Raw genomic sequence first — 15,319 nt, forward strand, 5'->3', positions numbered from 1 at the left:
CCCATGAGTCCGATGTTATGGACTCCCAGATGTGGTAGAATGGCTGTAGTCTGATGTCTGGGCAATGTTGGGGCTGTCGCAGAGGAGTAGGGGAGTCAAAGAGACTGTTTAGTGGTTGGTGTTGCTTTCTTTGATGTTTGAGGGCGTGCACTCTGCTGGAAGGGTTGTTTTGCCTGAGGGGGCTTGCGCCTCCATGGTTCAGCCTGACGTGGTGATCGGGAGCGTTTGTAGTAATTTGGCTTCCAAGTTCTCTGTTTCATGGATAGGGATTGTGGTTGGGTGACTCCCAATCTCTTAGCCCTCTTTCTGCTGTCGTCCACGTTGGTTAGGATATCGTCTGTTGTGGCATTGAATAGGCGCTGCCCGTCAAAGGGTAAGTCCTCAATTTTGAACTTAATATCCGGTTGCAAAGATGAAGACCTGAGCCATGCGTGCCTACGTAGAGCAATTGCTGATGCCAGAGTTCTGGAGGAACACTGGGCTGCGTGACGTGCAGTATTGATTTGCTGTTTGCTGACCCTCGCAAGCTCCTGTAGGGCATGTGAGGCTTGTTTTTGTGCTGTCTCTGGCAGAGATGTAATCAGGGTACTGAGTTGAGTCGTCAGGTTAAAGGCGTAAACTGAGAAGTATGCCATATAGTTGTGGATTTTAGTAGTGGCGGTGGTAAGGGAGTAGAATTTTCTCCCAATTGTTTTTTGCCCTCTCTTTCAGGAGGAACGGGGTGTCTTGTCTGCTTAGATTTGGATGATGACTGAACTATCATCGAGTTTGGTGCAGGATGGTTGAAGAGGAACTTAGATTCGGGGACATGAACCTTATAAAGTGATTCGACCCTTTTTGATGTTGGTGGTACAGAGGCTGGTTTGTCCCAGGCTTCTTTTAATGTTTCCAGGTGAACTGGAAGCATTGGAAAGGAGGCACCTGCAGGGAGGTCCGCGTGCACCAGGTCGTGGACTATATCTGAGACTCTAGGCACGTCAGTTGTCAGCTTTACATTGAGGGAGTTCGCCATGTTGGATAGTAAATCCAGATAAGATTTGGGTCCCTCTGATGGAGAGAGGTCAGATGGTTTGGCAATATCTGATGCTGGTGAGTGCAGATCTGAGGTTGAGGAATGGGATGATATAGATTGCTCTGCTTCAGATTCTTCCTGAGTGTCTACAGCCGGAGGTTTGATGGTTTGTTCTGGGAGCGAATGCTGTGTTCGCGGTTTAGTTGGGCCAATGGAGGTTGATCTAGCTGATGACAATGGTTTCGGCTCCAAGTTGTAATGAGCAGAAGCTTCATGGTACCGGGGCGGTCCTCATGGTGTGAGTGCTCTCGGCGCGGAGGAGTCTCTCGATAGCGTGGACAGTCCTCTTCGCGTGTTCGGTCTGGGAAGTAGGGCATCTCACGGTGTCGAGAGTCCTCACGGTATTGAGAGTCTTCACGGGCGCGACGTCAGTAAGAGCTCGTAGATGGCGATCTATGGTATCTTCGGTACCCACAAGGAGATGGTGACCTAGACCTCGATGGAATGTAGTAATAGTAACGGTCTCTGTGACTGCTTCTGGACCTTCTAGCTCGGATACGGATAGAAAGCTCCCTCGGAGTCGACGGTGCTCTTGCGAGGGAGGGTGTAGTTATTGTTTGTGGAGGGATTGAGACCTCCCGAAAGGAGTGCGCGTCTAGAATGTTGAGGCGCCGGCTCTTTGTTGAACCCGGGGACTCGGTGCTCAGTATCTGCTCTGGTAGGGATTCGTGGACTGAAGGTGACCGAGAGTTGATACGAACAATTTCAAGTGGAGTGATGGCGGGTGTCGAGGTTGATTTCGAAGCCGGGGTTGTCGGAATCGAAGCCGCAGAGCTGGTAGCCGGGTGCGGCGTGGGAGGCCGTGTCAAGGAAGTTGGATCCGGAGGTCTATAGCTTGTCTTGGGTTTTTTAGGAGACTTCGGACCCGAAGGGTCTCTCGAGGTCGACTCCGTGCGATGCCGCTTTTTGGAATCGTTGGACTTTTTTAGGTGTTTCCCGGACTTAGGCTTGCTGGGAACCAAAGCCACAGAAGCTGCCGGTTGAAGCGTTCCCTTTTGAGCTAGGGACAATGGTGAAGTCTGCGAACTCGAGGCATGGAACATTGCTGGGCGCAGTGACGACTCTAGCAAATGGCTTTTGAGTCTTGCCGTGCGGTTTTTCCTGGCCTGTTTGCCGAATTGGCTTCAATGCACGCAGGAGTCGATACGGTGTGCCTCGCCGAGGCAGAAAAAGCAGAGAGAGTGGCCGTCGGTCGACGGGATTTTCGCAGCACAGCGGACGCACCTTTTAAAAGTGATTTTGTCCTTCCCTTCCATCCACCTGGGGGGGGGGGACGGGAGAAAGACTAAAGATATAGGAAGGAGATTTTTATTTTTTTTTAACGATTCCAGTGAAGAATGAAGAGAAGAAGAAAAACGATGAGGAGATGAGAAATCCGAAGGATTGCGATGAAAGCGGGAGATCAGCGAGGTAGGTGTTTTCCGGACGGCGGTAAAAAAGAAACTGAGTGGGTTAGGTGCCTCCCCCTCGTCTAGGCATGTGCAGACGATGCCTCCTCCCCGGGACGAGGGGAAGGCGCGCTAAATTAACGCTTAAGGACTGCTTTGAATTCTCCGAGGTTGGGCTCGATCCTGGCGGATAAGCCATATGTGGGACTGCACAGAGACCACGAAGACGATGGAGAATAATCCTGGCCTATCTTACAGGAATACTAAATATACAGATGAAGTAATTTGACCAATACGACATAAACGCTACTTTCTTAATATTATATTTACTATTATTGTTTATAATTTGCAATTTTTTGTGGAAAAGGTTTAAGGGAGGGGCTCCCCTCCCCTAAAATTTGGAGCTCAGCTGTCAGTTTTTGGTCCCATATAGATGGGAAGGTGGCTCACAGCAATTCAGAGAAGCAGGAAAATGGGTGTACACGTGCATTCACACAGAGAGGAGAAACCACAATGGTGGTTCTACTCTATCTTTTCTACCTCTGGTTTCTAGATATGCATATATGTGTGTGCATGTGTGTGTAACATCAATATATGTCCAGACTCTTCCCTTTAAGAACTGCAAGGGACAGGAGCTTTTTCTTTTTACAGTGAACAACCAAAGACCACCCAACTCTGCAAAAGCTACTTTAATCCTGCATTTGAAACTGCTCTCCATGTACTGCAGGCAAGATTATAGCCACAGAAATGCTGAAAGACTATTAACAGAATAATGAGTGGTTTTCTTAAAATGCTAACAGAAAGAGCTGAGGAGAAAAATTGTCTCATACAGACATAACTTGGGCTCATGCTACCGCAATGGCAACAGATGATAATGTCTGGGGGGTGTCACACCCCAATGCATGTCCCCAAATCTGTTCAACAGTAATTTTCTGGAAATTGACCAGTAAGCTGCCAGGATCACCTGAGATTATAACAAGGAACAATCTCTCCCTACCCCACAGAGAATGGACATGTTAGGCTTTCACAATCTGCTAAGTGCGGCCTCTGATGTGAGACTTGTGGGCAAATCCATCCAGCAACCTAAGATGCTTGATTTTTTTTATCAGCGCAGAAGGGGGGAAAGGGGGACGATGCGCTTCACTTCTAAATGGATCATTCAATGCCTCTGGCTACAGGAGCTCTGGCTTACCGAAAGGAGGTAGTCCATAGGCTTGGGTTGTCTGAGGATACACGGCATACGTCTGAGACGACTGCTGTAGCGCTTGGTACTGAGTCTGGCCAGAGTAAGAGGCCATCGTTTCTGATACAGGTACGGAAAGGATATGTGCATATGGCCTGGGGGAGGGAAAATAAAGGAAAATGGTTTTGTGGTGAAGAAGAAGGATTATTAGTGACAGCAGAGTGCAGCATCAGGAAGCCCAAGGAGTGCTGGGGAAAGGACAGCCCAACCCACCCAAGCCTCAGCCTGTCCCTTGTCTGGAACAGCACTGATCCAGCCACACCCACCTTCAGAAAGCAGACAGGGCCTTTTTGGTGGTGTCACCTCACTTATGGAATGCCCTCTCCACATGCAACTGATTCTATATTTAATCTTTCTGACATGCCAGATAAGGATAGTGTAGTTTTACCAGGGGGTGGGCTTCAGATGTTTCCTTTCTGGCTTCTTTTAGCATTGCAGTGTTAATTTACTATGCACCTTTTAGTTCTCTAGGCCTTTGTCCTCTCATGTCTACATTAGAACAGGTCTGTTGCTTTTATTCCCCCAGGAACACCTTGTTGGGCAACACAAGCCTCCAGAATTTAACAGGTCTAGTCCTTGCCTCTTTTAGGGGTAAGGAAGAGGGGCAATCTGCCCCCAATTTAAAAGGATCATTTGAGGAATTACAAACAAAGATGCTCTGAAACTGACAGCAAACACTGTGTTGAGAATATAAATTTCCTCCAACATGGAAATGATCTGAAAATCCCTTCACCTACCAAACTTCCTATCACGAAAGTGTAATGGCATTAAATTTTGGTGAGAGAAACATACAAAAAAAATGAACATCCTGGTCTAAAACTATTCAACTTACTTTGCAGAATACATCTGTGAGGTATATTCATTCGGTGACCTTGAGATGTAATCAGAGCATTGCATAACTGCGAAAAAACATATACAACAGGGGTGTCAAACTCATTTGTTATGAGGGCTGGATCTGACATAAGTGAGACCTTGGAGGGCCGGGCCATGTTAGGCCGGGCCGGGTGTGTTCCCATTAGGCAGCAGAGATAGAAACTTTATAAAGGACACAGACAATCACAATTAAAGAGGAGGAGCCTCAGCCAACGGAGAAAATAGGAGTTTTGCTCTGTAGCTCCTGTGTGATTGAGCAAGCCTGGCAAAGCACGCTGTTATGCAGAAGGAAGCAAGAGAGAGGGAGAAGGAAGCAGTTGACAGCCAGTTCTTGGGGGCCTGATAGGAGCCCTTCGGAGGCCTGATTCAGCCCCCCTGATATACAACTTATTTTTTATTTTTAAAAAACTTCTTTAAAAAGCATTTAACAGAGAACAATGGTGTCAGCTCTGTGCTGTTGTTGCATCAGAATACATACTACTCCGAGTACAAGGAAAACCAGATTTCCTGTCCAAATTAAGTTATGAAAATATCAGGAGGGAGAGCAGACAATACATGAAGTTTACTATATTTTCAAGATCTGGTAACTCTGGAGGAGTGAAATTGTTTTTAGTTAAGGACTGGGATGACACTTATCAAAGACAGACACAGTGATATGTATATTAAAGCGAGGGCAATACAGAAGAACTCTGGATTCTTTTAGCATACTTTCATTATTTTTAAACAAAAGAAAACATTCCCTGCAATAGCAGACCAGCATTGTTCCAATAGGCAAGACGGAAAAAACATACAAACAGGTAAGTTCTCTGTCCTTGCTCTAAGCTATGCTGAAGCATCAAAATCTTTTTGTGTTTACCCTTTGGCTGAAATAGATTGTAAAGTTAATGTGGTAAAGCAGTTAAAAGGTCTGATTAGCATCTGGGGACCCAGGTTTGAATCCCAGTTCTGCCAGGGATGCTGGCTGGGTGACTTTGGGCCAGCCAATCTCTCTCAGCCTAGCCTACCTCACAGGGCTGTTGTGAGAATAAAAAGGAGGAGAGAAGCCATTTTGGGTTCCTCCTGGGGACAAAAGCATGGCATAGGTATCAAAACAAATAAATGAAAATTACTGGCAAATAGTCCCTCAATTCTTGCTGGAACAGAAAGAAATGTTCAAATGTTCAATAGTACAGTCTGTGTAGGAAGTGCCCAATTCAACCTCTAGCAACTTTAGATAAAGGATCTCAGAAAGATCTTCCTCGGTCCAAGAACCTAGAGAGCCTCTACCAGTCAGAGCAGGCAATATTTAACTAAAGGCTGCAATTCTAAAAACATTTTCCTGGGATTAGACCCCACCAAATAAAACGAGACTCATTTGTGAGTACGCCTGTTTAAGACTGCTCTCTGAATGAACCTATGGCCCCTCCCTTATTTGGGGAGGGGCTATCGCTCTGCAATAGAGCACATGCTTTTCTTAGTTGCAGAAGATCCCAAGTTCAAAGCCTGGTAATTCCAGCTAAAAGGATCCTGGGAAAGGTCACTTGGGTAACTGACCCTGCTCTGCCTGAGACACTAGGGAGCCTACTCTGACACACAGGCTTGATAGTCTAACTACAGCTCTATATGTTCAAACAAAGCTGCTACCAGTACTTTCATGCAACTTCCTTTTGAATTTTCTTTTCAACAGGTTTCACCACCAGCTCCCAAATCATATTTTAAAAACTCAAGAAAGTTCTAAAAGGAGATTCTGTAGGGGCACGTGCTGTAAAGGAAAATGCAAATGGATCTCATCTGCCTCTCTGGCTTGCAAATAAAGTTTAGGGGGAAAGGGGGGGGACTTAACCCAGCAAATGAAATCGATAACCTTAAAAGGTTAGGTAGGAAAAAAGTCAGGGGCCAATTGTTAAGATCATTAATATAGAATAATTATAAGTTAAAATACATGCATGTATTTCAGAAAATTTAAAAACATACAAAGGCACAACTTAGGCCTCAAAACATAACGGAAGAGACAAATTGCAAGAGGAAACACTTATGATAACCTAATGTGCTTTGGCCTTATAGGGCCTTCCTCAGAGGTCAAACAATGTATGGTATATATAGGCTCCTGTTACAATTAAAAGGCAGTTAACAGGTTGACATAGGACCAAAAATGGAATTTTTCAATATGAAATCAAATTGCACGAGGAAAATAATATTTGGGAGGCCTCCTCAAAACTACCCTTGTGTCAATTGCAGATGCATACGAGCTGAAAAACATTACGAGCGCATGCCTTCCAATTTTTGGTCCAGAAAGTATGGGTGAAAGTGCCAGATCAGCAATCCACCATTGTTTCAAACCAAATGATCAAAGAAAGAGAAGCCACTTACTTTCGTTGGACATAGACAGGTTTGCGCCAAGGCTTGAGGACTCGGGTTTCTGATCGCTACCATCTGTGCTGTTCACTTGCCTGAAAGGATTGACACAGACATGAGCGCTCTTACTAGCCTCCTGCACGGTACAGAAGCACTGATGGGGAGGAGCCATGGCTCAGGGGGCAAACACGTGCATTGCATGCCAAAGCTCCTCCCCGCTGTGCATTCCCCAGCATCTCCAGATAAAACCACCATAAAAGTGGTGTTAGACAATACTGGGCTTGGCAGACCAAGCAAGTCTTTCTCATAGGTGGAAGGGAGTCACAGATTCCAACCCTGGCACACGGACACATGCTGTGCAGAAACAAAAATCAATACATGTATTACGCACCTTAACATCTGTTCCCCTGATTCCTGCATCTTGGCTTTTTTCATCTGCAGAAACAAACATGTACAGAATATATCAAGTTAGTTAAGTGTTATTAAGGTAATTCCTACCTACAGAGGGCAGGCTCCACAAACTGCTAAGAATAATAATAAGAAGATGATATTGGATTTATATCCCGCCCTCCACTCCGAAGAGTCTCAGAGCGGCTCACAATCTCCTTTACCTTCCTCCCCCACAACAGACACCCTGTGAGGTGGGTGGGGCTGGAGAGGGCTCTCACAGCAGCTGCCCTTTCAAGGACAACCTCTGCCAGAGCTATGGCTGACCCAAGGCCATACTAGCAGGTGCAAGTGGAGGAGTGGGGAATCAAACCCGGTTTTCCCAGATAAGAGTCCGCACACTTAACCACTACACCAAACTGGCTCTCAATAAACAGACTTACATTTATCTGTATCTGAATAAACAGCATAAATCACAAAGCATGGTAGCCTCTGAATGGCCATACATTGGAGGAAGGCTCCTTAGGCTGGAAAGAGGCATCAAACCTTGCTTGCTGGAATGGGAGGACCTGGGCCACTGGCTTTTGAGAAAGCACAACTGGGTCTTTCTCAGTCTTCCTCAGCATTAATCTTAATGTCATGCCAAGAAAATCCAGATTTGCCAAAATTCTAATGAGATGGAAAATTTAGCAGGGTATAATTCCAGCTGTCATAATGAATAATTCTGAAGACAACGAAACAATTATATGGATGACAAGCTCATTCTCCACCGTAAGGAGGTAATTGAAGCTGCCTAGAAAAAACAGACCTTTTTGGCTAAATTCCAATCCTCAGAGAAGTTTGGTAGGGGCAAAAGGAGATAGGATATTACATATGGAGAGGTCCAGTATTAAGAAAGGTTCACTATGGCCAATTTTGGGTGAGGGGGAAAACAATGTTAGAGGAAATTCAAATTCAAGACAAATTTAAATATTATATCAGGTTTTAAAAAAAAAGTTGCATAAATCCAGTGTAAAGCTTCAAATGGGTCCTCAGCTGGTGCATAAACAAGATTAGCATGCCACACTGAGTGCATACAGTCACATGGATAAGTTTTTCTTGCTCTCCAGTGCCACACTGGAATCAGGTCATTTGTCATTCCCAAGGCACATCTCTTTTTTGTATTTCAGGAGCATTAGAAATGTTCATATGAAAACTCACCTGTGCCAGACAAAAATCGTTATTTAAAAATGCTTTCTCACAGACAGGGTCCCTTTCACAATTTCTACACCGAGGGCAATCACAAGCAAATATCTTTTTTCCAGGGCTCTTTTTCAAATAGGAAAAAACCAGCAGGAACTCATTTGCATATTAGGCCACACCCCCTGACATCACCATTGTTTCATCCCCTGATGCCAAGCCAGCTGGAACTATATTCCTGTGTGTTCCTGCTCAAAAAAAGCCCTGCCTTTTTCTATAAAACTGAGGTGTTACAGCTTCTGTGAGAGGACTGTACCATAGTCACAGATTCCCAGGAGAAATGGCCCAGCAAAGAAATCCAAAGTATATAATGTTCCATCAATCTATTTTCCCACTTCAAATCAGTCTAGTTTCCCAATTCAAAGTCCAGCTCTTGGAAATGGGGGGGGGGGGGAATGCTTTCTACTCCTAATGTTTTACACTCTACAAAACACTGCCTGTATCATCAACTCCCACCTTTCCAATCTTGCTGTAGAAACAGCAATGAAAAAGCCCAGCCTCACATCTGGAAAAGATCTGGAAAGCAAAGCCTTAACCATTAAGCCCTGAGCCTTAACAGGTGCAGATAAGAAAGTTTAACTTTCCCGCAACCCCAGCTTGTAGCACATGTCTGCAGTGGCTGGAACCTGATCACTCGGCGTATTTTATTGATAGCCATCTGCATGGAAATCACCATGTTTAGTACTGAGGAAACTGCATTAAATTACCAAGTCCAGGTAACTATGTCAATAAATGGAATAGATACAATCTAGCCTACAATTTAGAACACTTACATAAATGTTACACAAGGCTTCTCCAACACTGGCTGAGAACAGCTGAAGAATCAGTCTCCATCCAGATGTCAAAAAGTACCAGCTAGAAGCAGAACTTGTTTAATAGCAAAAATCATCCCCTCAAATTCACCTCTTCCATGCTTTGAGCCACTGGAAATACAACTGTTTCCATGAGTAGCCTTATTCTGTTATTTACTAAGGTACATATACCTTACTTTTCTCCTCAGCGGGGATCCAAAGAGGCATCCCTGCCTTTTCCTCACAACAAGCACCTTATGAGGCAAGTTAGGCTGAGAGAGAGTGAGTGACAGGCCCAAGGTCACCAAGAGAGGTTTCACAGCAAAACAGGGACTTGAACCCAGGTCTCTAACATCCTAATCTGACATTTTTAACCATTATAAGCACTGGTTCTCTGTCATGACTATTTTGATCATTTCCTCAAAATGTTCGCTTATGGACAGTGTCTTGGTTTTGATGCAGCGCTAACTCCAGGTTTGATGCTATATGAATCAGCCCTGAAGGCACTTCAGGTTTGTCTGTGTGATCTTGGCTAGCAAAGTGGCCGCTTGACATTTATCACTAGTACCATTCAAACCAGCAAACCATCACTTGGGCTCATTGTGGGGACAAACCGTGGTTTACAGTCTTGGTTGAAAGAGCAAGTGATGAGCCCTAGTTTGCTGGTTTGGATGGAACACAAAAAGAAGGGCCTGTTGAGAATCTAAAAGCAACAAATTAGCTCACAGCACTTAATGAAGTGGTACTTTATAATACAGCAGGAGCTAGAGTGTTGGACTAGGATCTGGGAGACCCAGGTTTGAATCCCTGCTCCACCATGGAAGCTGGCTAGGTGACCTTGGGCCAGTCACACTCTCTCAGCCTAGCCTAAAAGAGGCTGTGGTCCGTCCCCTCCTAAAAAAACCATCTTTAGACCCGGCCCAATTGGCACATTATAGGCCGGTCTCAAATTTGCCTTTTCTAGGCAAACTTATCGAGAGGGCAGTGGCGAGGCAGCTACAGACTTTCCTGGAGGACGCTTCCATCCTTGACCCACTCCAGTCCGGCTTCCGCCCAGGTCATGGGACGGAGACGGTATTGGTTGCCCTAGTGGATGACCTTCAACGGCATCTGGATCGGGGTGGCTCGGCAGTGCTGATGTTGTTGGACCTATCGGCGGCGTTCGATACGGTCAACCATCGGTTACTGACTTGCCGCCTCGCCGACGCGGGGATTCAGGGGCTGGCCTTGCAGTGGCTTTCCTCTTTCCTTGAAGGTCGGGGACAAAGGGTCGCGATTGGGGGGGAGCTATCCCGGAGGCACACACTTAATTGTGGAGTGCCCCAGGGAGCGGTTCTCTCCCCGATGTTATTTAACATCTATATGCGACCTCTTGCCCAGATTGCCCGAAGGTATGGGCTGGGGTGTCACCAGTATGCTGATGACACCCAGCTCTATCTACTTATGGACGACCGACCTGTCTCCGCCCCAGAAAATCTAGCTCGGGCATTGCAGGCCGTGGCTGAGTGGCTCAGACTGAGTGGACTGAGACTGAATCCTGCGAAGACAGAGGTCCTCTGTTTGGGCCGTCGTGGACCGGGGGGGGGGAAATCCCCCTGCCGACTTTTGACGGTGCGCCGCTGACGGCGGCGGACAGGGTCAAGAGCCTGGGGGTGCTGTTGGAGCCGTCCCTAAAGATGGAGGCTCAGATAGCAACCACTGCCAAGTCCGCGTTCTTTCATCTGCCCTCCCCCCCTCCCTTCGACTGAACATCAAAACCGCCACATAATACAACTGGCTGGCGACCTGGGCAGCCCCAACAGAGAAGCCCTACACGGGGCTCAGGGGAGCTCAGTTGCACACAACTTCCTGAAGGAGTTAAGAGCAACGGATCAATGTGGAAGACCATAGAAGAGCCTGTCTCCCCCATCTCCCCCCTAGACTGTAACATCTGCATTTGCACTTTAAAAACAACTAAGCCTAATAACATCTGCATTTGCACTTTAAAAACAACTAAGCCTAATAACATCTGCATTTGCACTTTAAAAACAACTAAGCCTAATAACATCTGCATTTGCACTTTAAAAACAACTAAGCCTAATAAATTAGGTGAAGAACGGACAATGTGCAATCTATACCCAATGACTGACCAACGGCTTGATCACTAGTAGAAATTGATATAATTCACTGTTAATTAATTTATTAAGGAATTTAATTCAATCAATTGTAAGTTAGATTTATAATATATATTTATATATATTGGAAAGTAGTTATTGACGCTCAGCGCATTAACAGTGAGGGGATGAGAGGGAGGATATTTTACTGATGCCGGGAAGAATAAATTTATAGAAGATTTCATAACAATTGATGAATAGATTGGGGGAGGACAATTAAATTAATTAATTTAAGATACAGGAAGTGGGTCTTGCGGTTGGAGTCAGAGGGGTTAGTAAGAGGACAGCTAAAACGACAGACCGGGGAGAATAGGTGAGGAAGATCTGAGAATTCTACTTAGTGCAGCCGCAATGTCCGGCCAAGGGATTCCAGTGCTCCTGGGGAGGGGAAGGTATGACGGTGGGAGTAGACAGTTATATAAAGGAAGGAGACAGAGACAAAAAGGGGCTCGGTCGCCTTCCAGTCTACTTCCCATCCCAACGGTGGCAGGTAGTGGGACCAAGAGGAATTGCTCGCCTCTGTCATTGGTGTTATGCAACGCCAGGTCCATAAACAACAAGACCGCGATCCTGAGGGAGTTTTTGCTCCAGCAGGATGTGGACCTGGCTTGCGTGACCGAGACCTGGGTGAGGGACGGGGAGACAGTAGCACTCTCCCAAATGTCCCCCCCGGGATACTCGGTCTTCCACCAATCACGGATTAGCGGGCGGGGGGGAGGAGTGGCGCTACTCATACGGGAGGATTACTCCTTTCGGGCCCTCCCGGACCCAAGGATTGATGGTATTGAATGTGCCGGTTTGGCGTGGGATGCCGGAGAGGGGTTGGCAGTCTGGTTGGTGTACCGTCCGCCTAATGCACCAACCAGCGCCTTACCATCACTATTGGAGGCAGTGGCGGGCTGGGCGTTGAGGTTCCCGAGGCTTATGGTCCTGGGTGACTTCAACGTCCACGCCGATGACACGGCCTCCACTCAGGCGATGGACCTAGTGTCTTCCATGGCGACACTGGGGCTCTCTCAACTTCTTACGACTCCCACGCATCAAGCTGGTCACACAGTAGACCTGATCTTTGCGTCCGGGATTTCGGTGAGCAATATCGCGGTAGAAGCGGTACCATGGTCGGATCACCTAGCCCTTAAGGCCCGTGTGGGGACGCCACACCAACCCTGTATGGGCGGAGAGCCTATTTTGGCTCGCCCCCGGGGCCTGATGGACCCGGAACGGTTCCAAACGGCCCTGGGGGATCCTTGGCCCACTAGCAATTCCCTCGATGGCCTTGTGGAAATCTGGCAAGACCGACTAACCAGGGCCATCGACGAAATAGCACCCCGGCGCCCTCTGCGCCCTCGTACGAGACTGGCGCCATGGTACACCTCAGAACTGCGCCAGCTCAAACAAGGGCTCAGACGACTAGAGAGGCAGTGGAGACATACTCGGGACGAAGCAATGAGAACATCCTACAGAACGTTTATGAAGTCTTATGAGATGGCAGTCAAGGTTGCAAAGAAAAACTACTTTGCAACCAAGATTGCATCCGCAGATTCGCGCCCAGCACAATTGTTTAGAATAATTGGGGATCTTATAACATTGCCACAAGGCAAACCAAACATTAGGGAATTGGAGATCGGCTGTGAGGCATTTGCGAAATATTTTGCGGATAAAATCTCACTGCTCCGCCAAGACCTGCCTACCACCTTGGAAACAGTGAGTGAAATTGAGGCTCCGTGCCTGTCTTCGGGCTTGGCCCTGGATCACTTCGATCCGCTCAACCTGGAGGAAGTCGATGGGATCCTCTCCGCTGCTCGCCCAACAACATGCGATTTGGATCCTTGCCCCTCTTGGCTGATTAAATCTTGCCAGAGGGAGCTTAGATGTCCTTTACGGGACATCATAAATAGATCCCTCGTAGAGGGGCACTTCCCAACGCCTTTGAAAGAGGCGTTGGTTCGCCCTCTCTTAAAAAAAAGTACAGCAGACCCGGCCGAATTGGCAAACTACCGTCCGGTGTCTAACTTACCATTTCTAGGTAAAATTATTGAGAGGGCAGTGGCGTTGCAGCTACAGAGGTTCCTAGATGACGCTTCCGTTCTTGACCCGTGCCAGTCTGGGTTCCGACCGGGCCATGGGACGGAGACAGTGCTGGTCGCCTTGGTAGATGACCTCCAGTGGCATCTGGATCGGGGCGGCGCTGCGGTACTGATGTTATTAGACCTGTCGGCGGCATTTGATACAGTCGACCACCAGTTGCTAAAGCGCCGCCTCGCCGACATAGGGGTTGGGGGGTTGGCCCTACAATGGCTTTCCTCCTTCCTCTCTGATCGGGAACAAAGGGTGGCCATTGGGGGTGAGCGATCCCAGAGGCGCACACTTGATTGTGGGGTGCCTCAGGGAGCAGTTCTCTCCCCAATGTTGTTCAACATCTACATGCGCCCCCTTGCCCAGATTGTCCGGAGGTTTGGGCTGGGTTGCCATCAATATGCGGATGACACCCAGCTCTATCTGCTAATGGATGGCCGGCCTGGCTCCGCCCCGGGGAACCTGGATCGGGCCTTACAGGCTGTGGCGACGTGGCTCAGATTGAGTGGGTTGAAGTTGAATCCAGCGAAGACAGAGGTCCTTTGTGTGGGTCGTGGCGCTCGGGGAGGGGAAATAGCTCTCCCAATTTTCGATGGCGCACCATTGGAACCAGCGCGCCAGGTAAAAAGTCTGGGTGTTTTACTGGAGCCTTCATTATCAATGGAGGCCCAGATAGCAGCCACTGCCAAGTCAGCATTCTTCCATCTGAAGCGGGCAAGGCAGTTGGCCCCCTTCCTGGAGCGCCGGGACCTCGCAACAGTGATCCATGCAACGGTCACCTCAAGATTGGACTACTGTAATGCCCTCTACTTGGGGCTACCTCTGTGCCGGACTCGGAAGTTACAGCTGGTGCAGAACGCGTCGGCCAGGCTACTGTTAGGGCTCTCGAAATGGGAGCACATACGGCCGGGGCTGCGCGGACTGCACTGGCTACCAATTATCTACCGAGTCCAGTACAAAGTGTTGGTTATCACCTTTAAAGCCCTATATGTCCGAGGACCAGCCTACCTAAGGGACCGTCTCTCCCCATATGAACCCCAGAGGGCACTGAGGTCAGTGGGTAAAAACAAAATGACCATCCCTGGGCCGAGAGAGGTCAAACTCCAACATACTAGAGTACGGGCCTTTTCAGCGGCTGCACCGGCATTGTGGAACCAGCTTCCGGAGGAGGTGCGGGCCCTGCGGGACCTCAGCCAGTTCCGCAGGGCCTGCAAGACTGCCCTTTTTAAGCAAGCCTATAATGACACTGACTGCTGAGTTGCTTGGTGTAAGAACCGCCATCCATAAGACTACCTAAACTGGCAGAACCAGCGCCATAACAGCTCTATCGCTGCCAGATATACTCATATATATTTAGTCTAATGAAAATCATGTATTTTAATTTAACTGACTGGTTTTTATGTTTAATTTTAATTGTTAAATTTAAAGTTTTATTATTTATGTTAATGTGTAAGTTGTTGTTAGCCGCCCTGAGCCGCCTAGGCGGGGAGGGCGGGATAGAAATAAAAGTTATTATTATTATATTATTATTATCTTAGACGGGCAAGGCAGTTGGCCCCCTTCCTGGACCGCGACGACCTAGCAACAGTGATCCATGCTACGGTCACCTCAAGATTGGATTACTGCAATGCCCTCTACATGGGGCTGCCCCTGTGCCGGACCCGGAAATTGCAGCTGGTGCAGAATGCCGCGGCCCGGCTGTTATTGGGCCTCCCAAGGTGGGGGCACATCCGGCCGGGCCTTCGGGCTCTGCACTGGCTTCC

The 15,319-nt window shown here is 47.7% G+C and overlaps 1 protein-coding gene across 2 annotated transcripts in view; it reads right to left on the reverse strand.

Moving 5' to 3' along the window:
* EYA3 (EYA transcriptional coactivator and phosphatase 3) overlaps positions 1-15,319 on the reverse strand; it is a 75,873-nt gene that overhangs the window by 23,529 nt on the left and 37,025 nt on the right. For both annotated transcript variants that reach the window (XM_060257904.1, XM_060257902.1), the window contains exons 3-6: positions 7,302-7,345; positions 6,926-7,005; positions 4,536-4,602; positions 3,653-3,798 (exon numbers count right to left, since the gene is read on the reverse strand). In XM_060257904.1, the coding sequence (XP_060113887.1) occupies positions 3,653-3,798; positions 4,536-4,602; positions 6,926-7,005; positions 7,302-7,345 (337 nt within the window). The remainder of the gene's footprint in view (positions 1-3,652; positions 3,799-4,535; positions 4,603-6,925; positions 7,006-7,301; positions 7,346-15,319) is intronic.

This window comes from Heteronotia binoei, chromosome 17, assembly GCF_032191835.1.
Source record: "Heteronotia binoei isolate CCM8104 ecotype False Entrance Well chromosome 17, APGP_CSIRO_Hbin_v1, whole genome shotgun sequence".
Taxonomy (NCBI): Eukaryota; Metazoa; Chordata; class Lepidosauria; order Squamata; family Gekkonidae; genus Heteronotia; species Heteronotia binoei.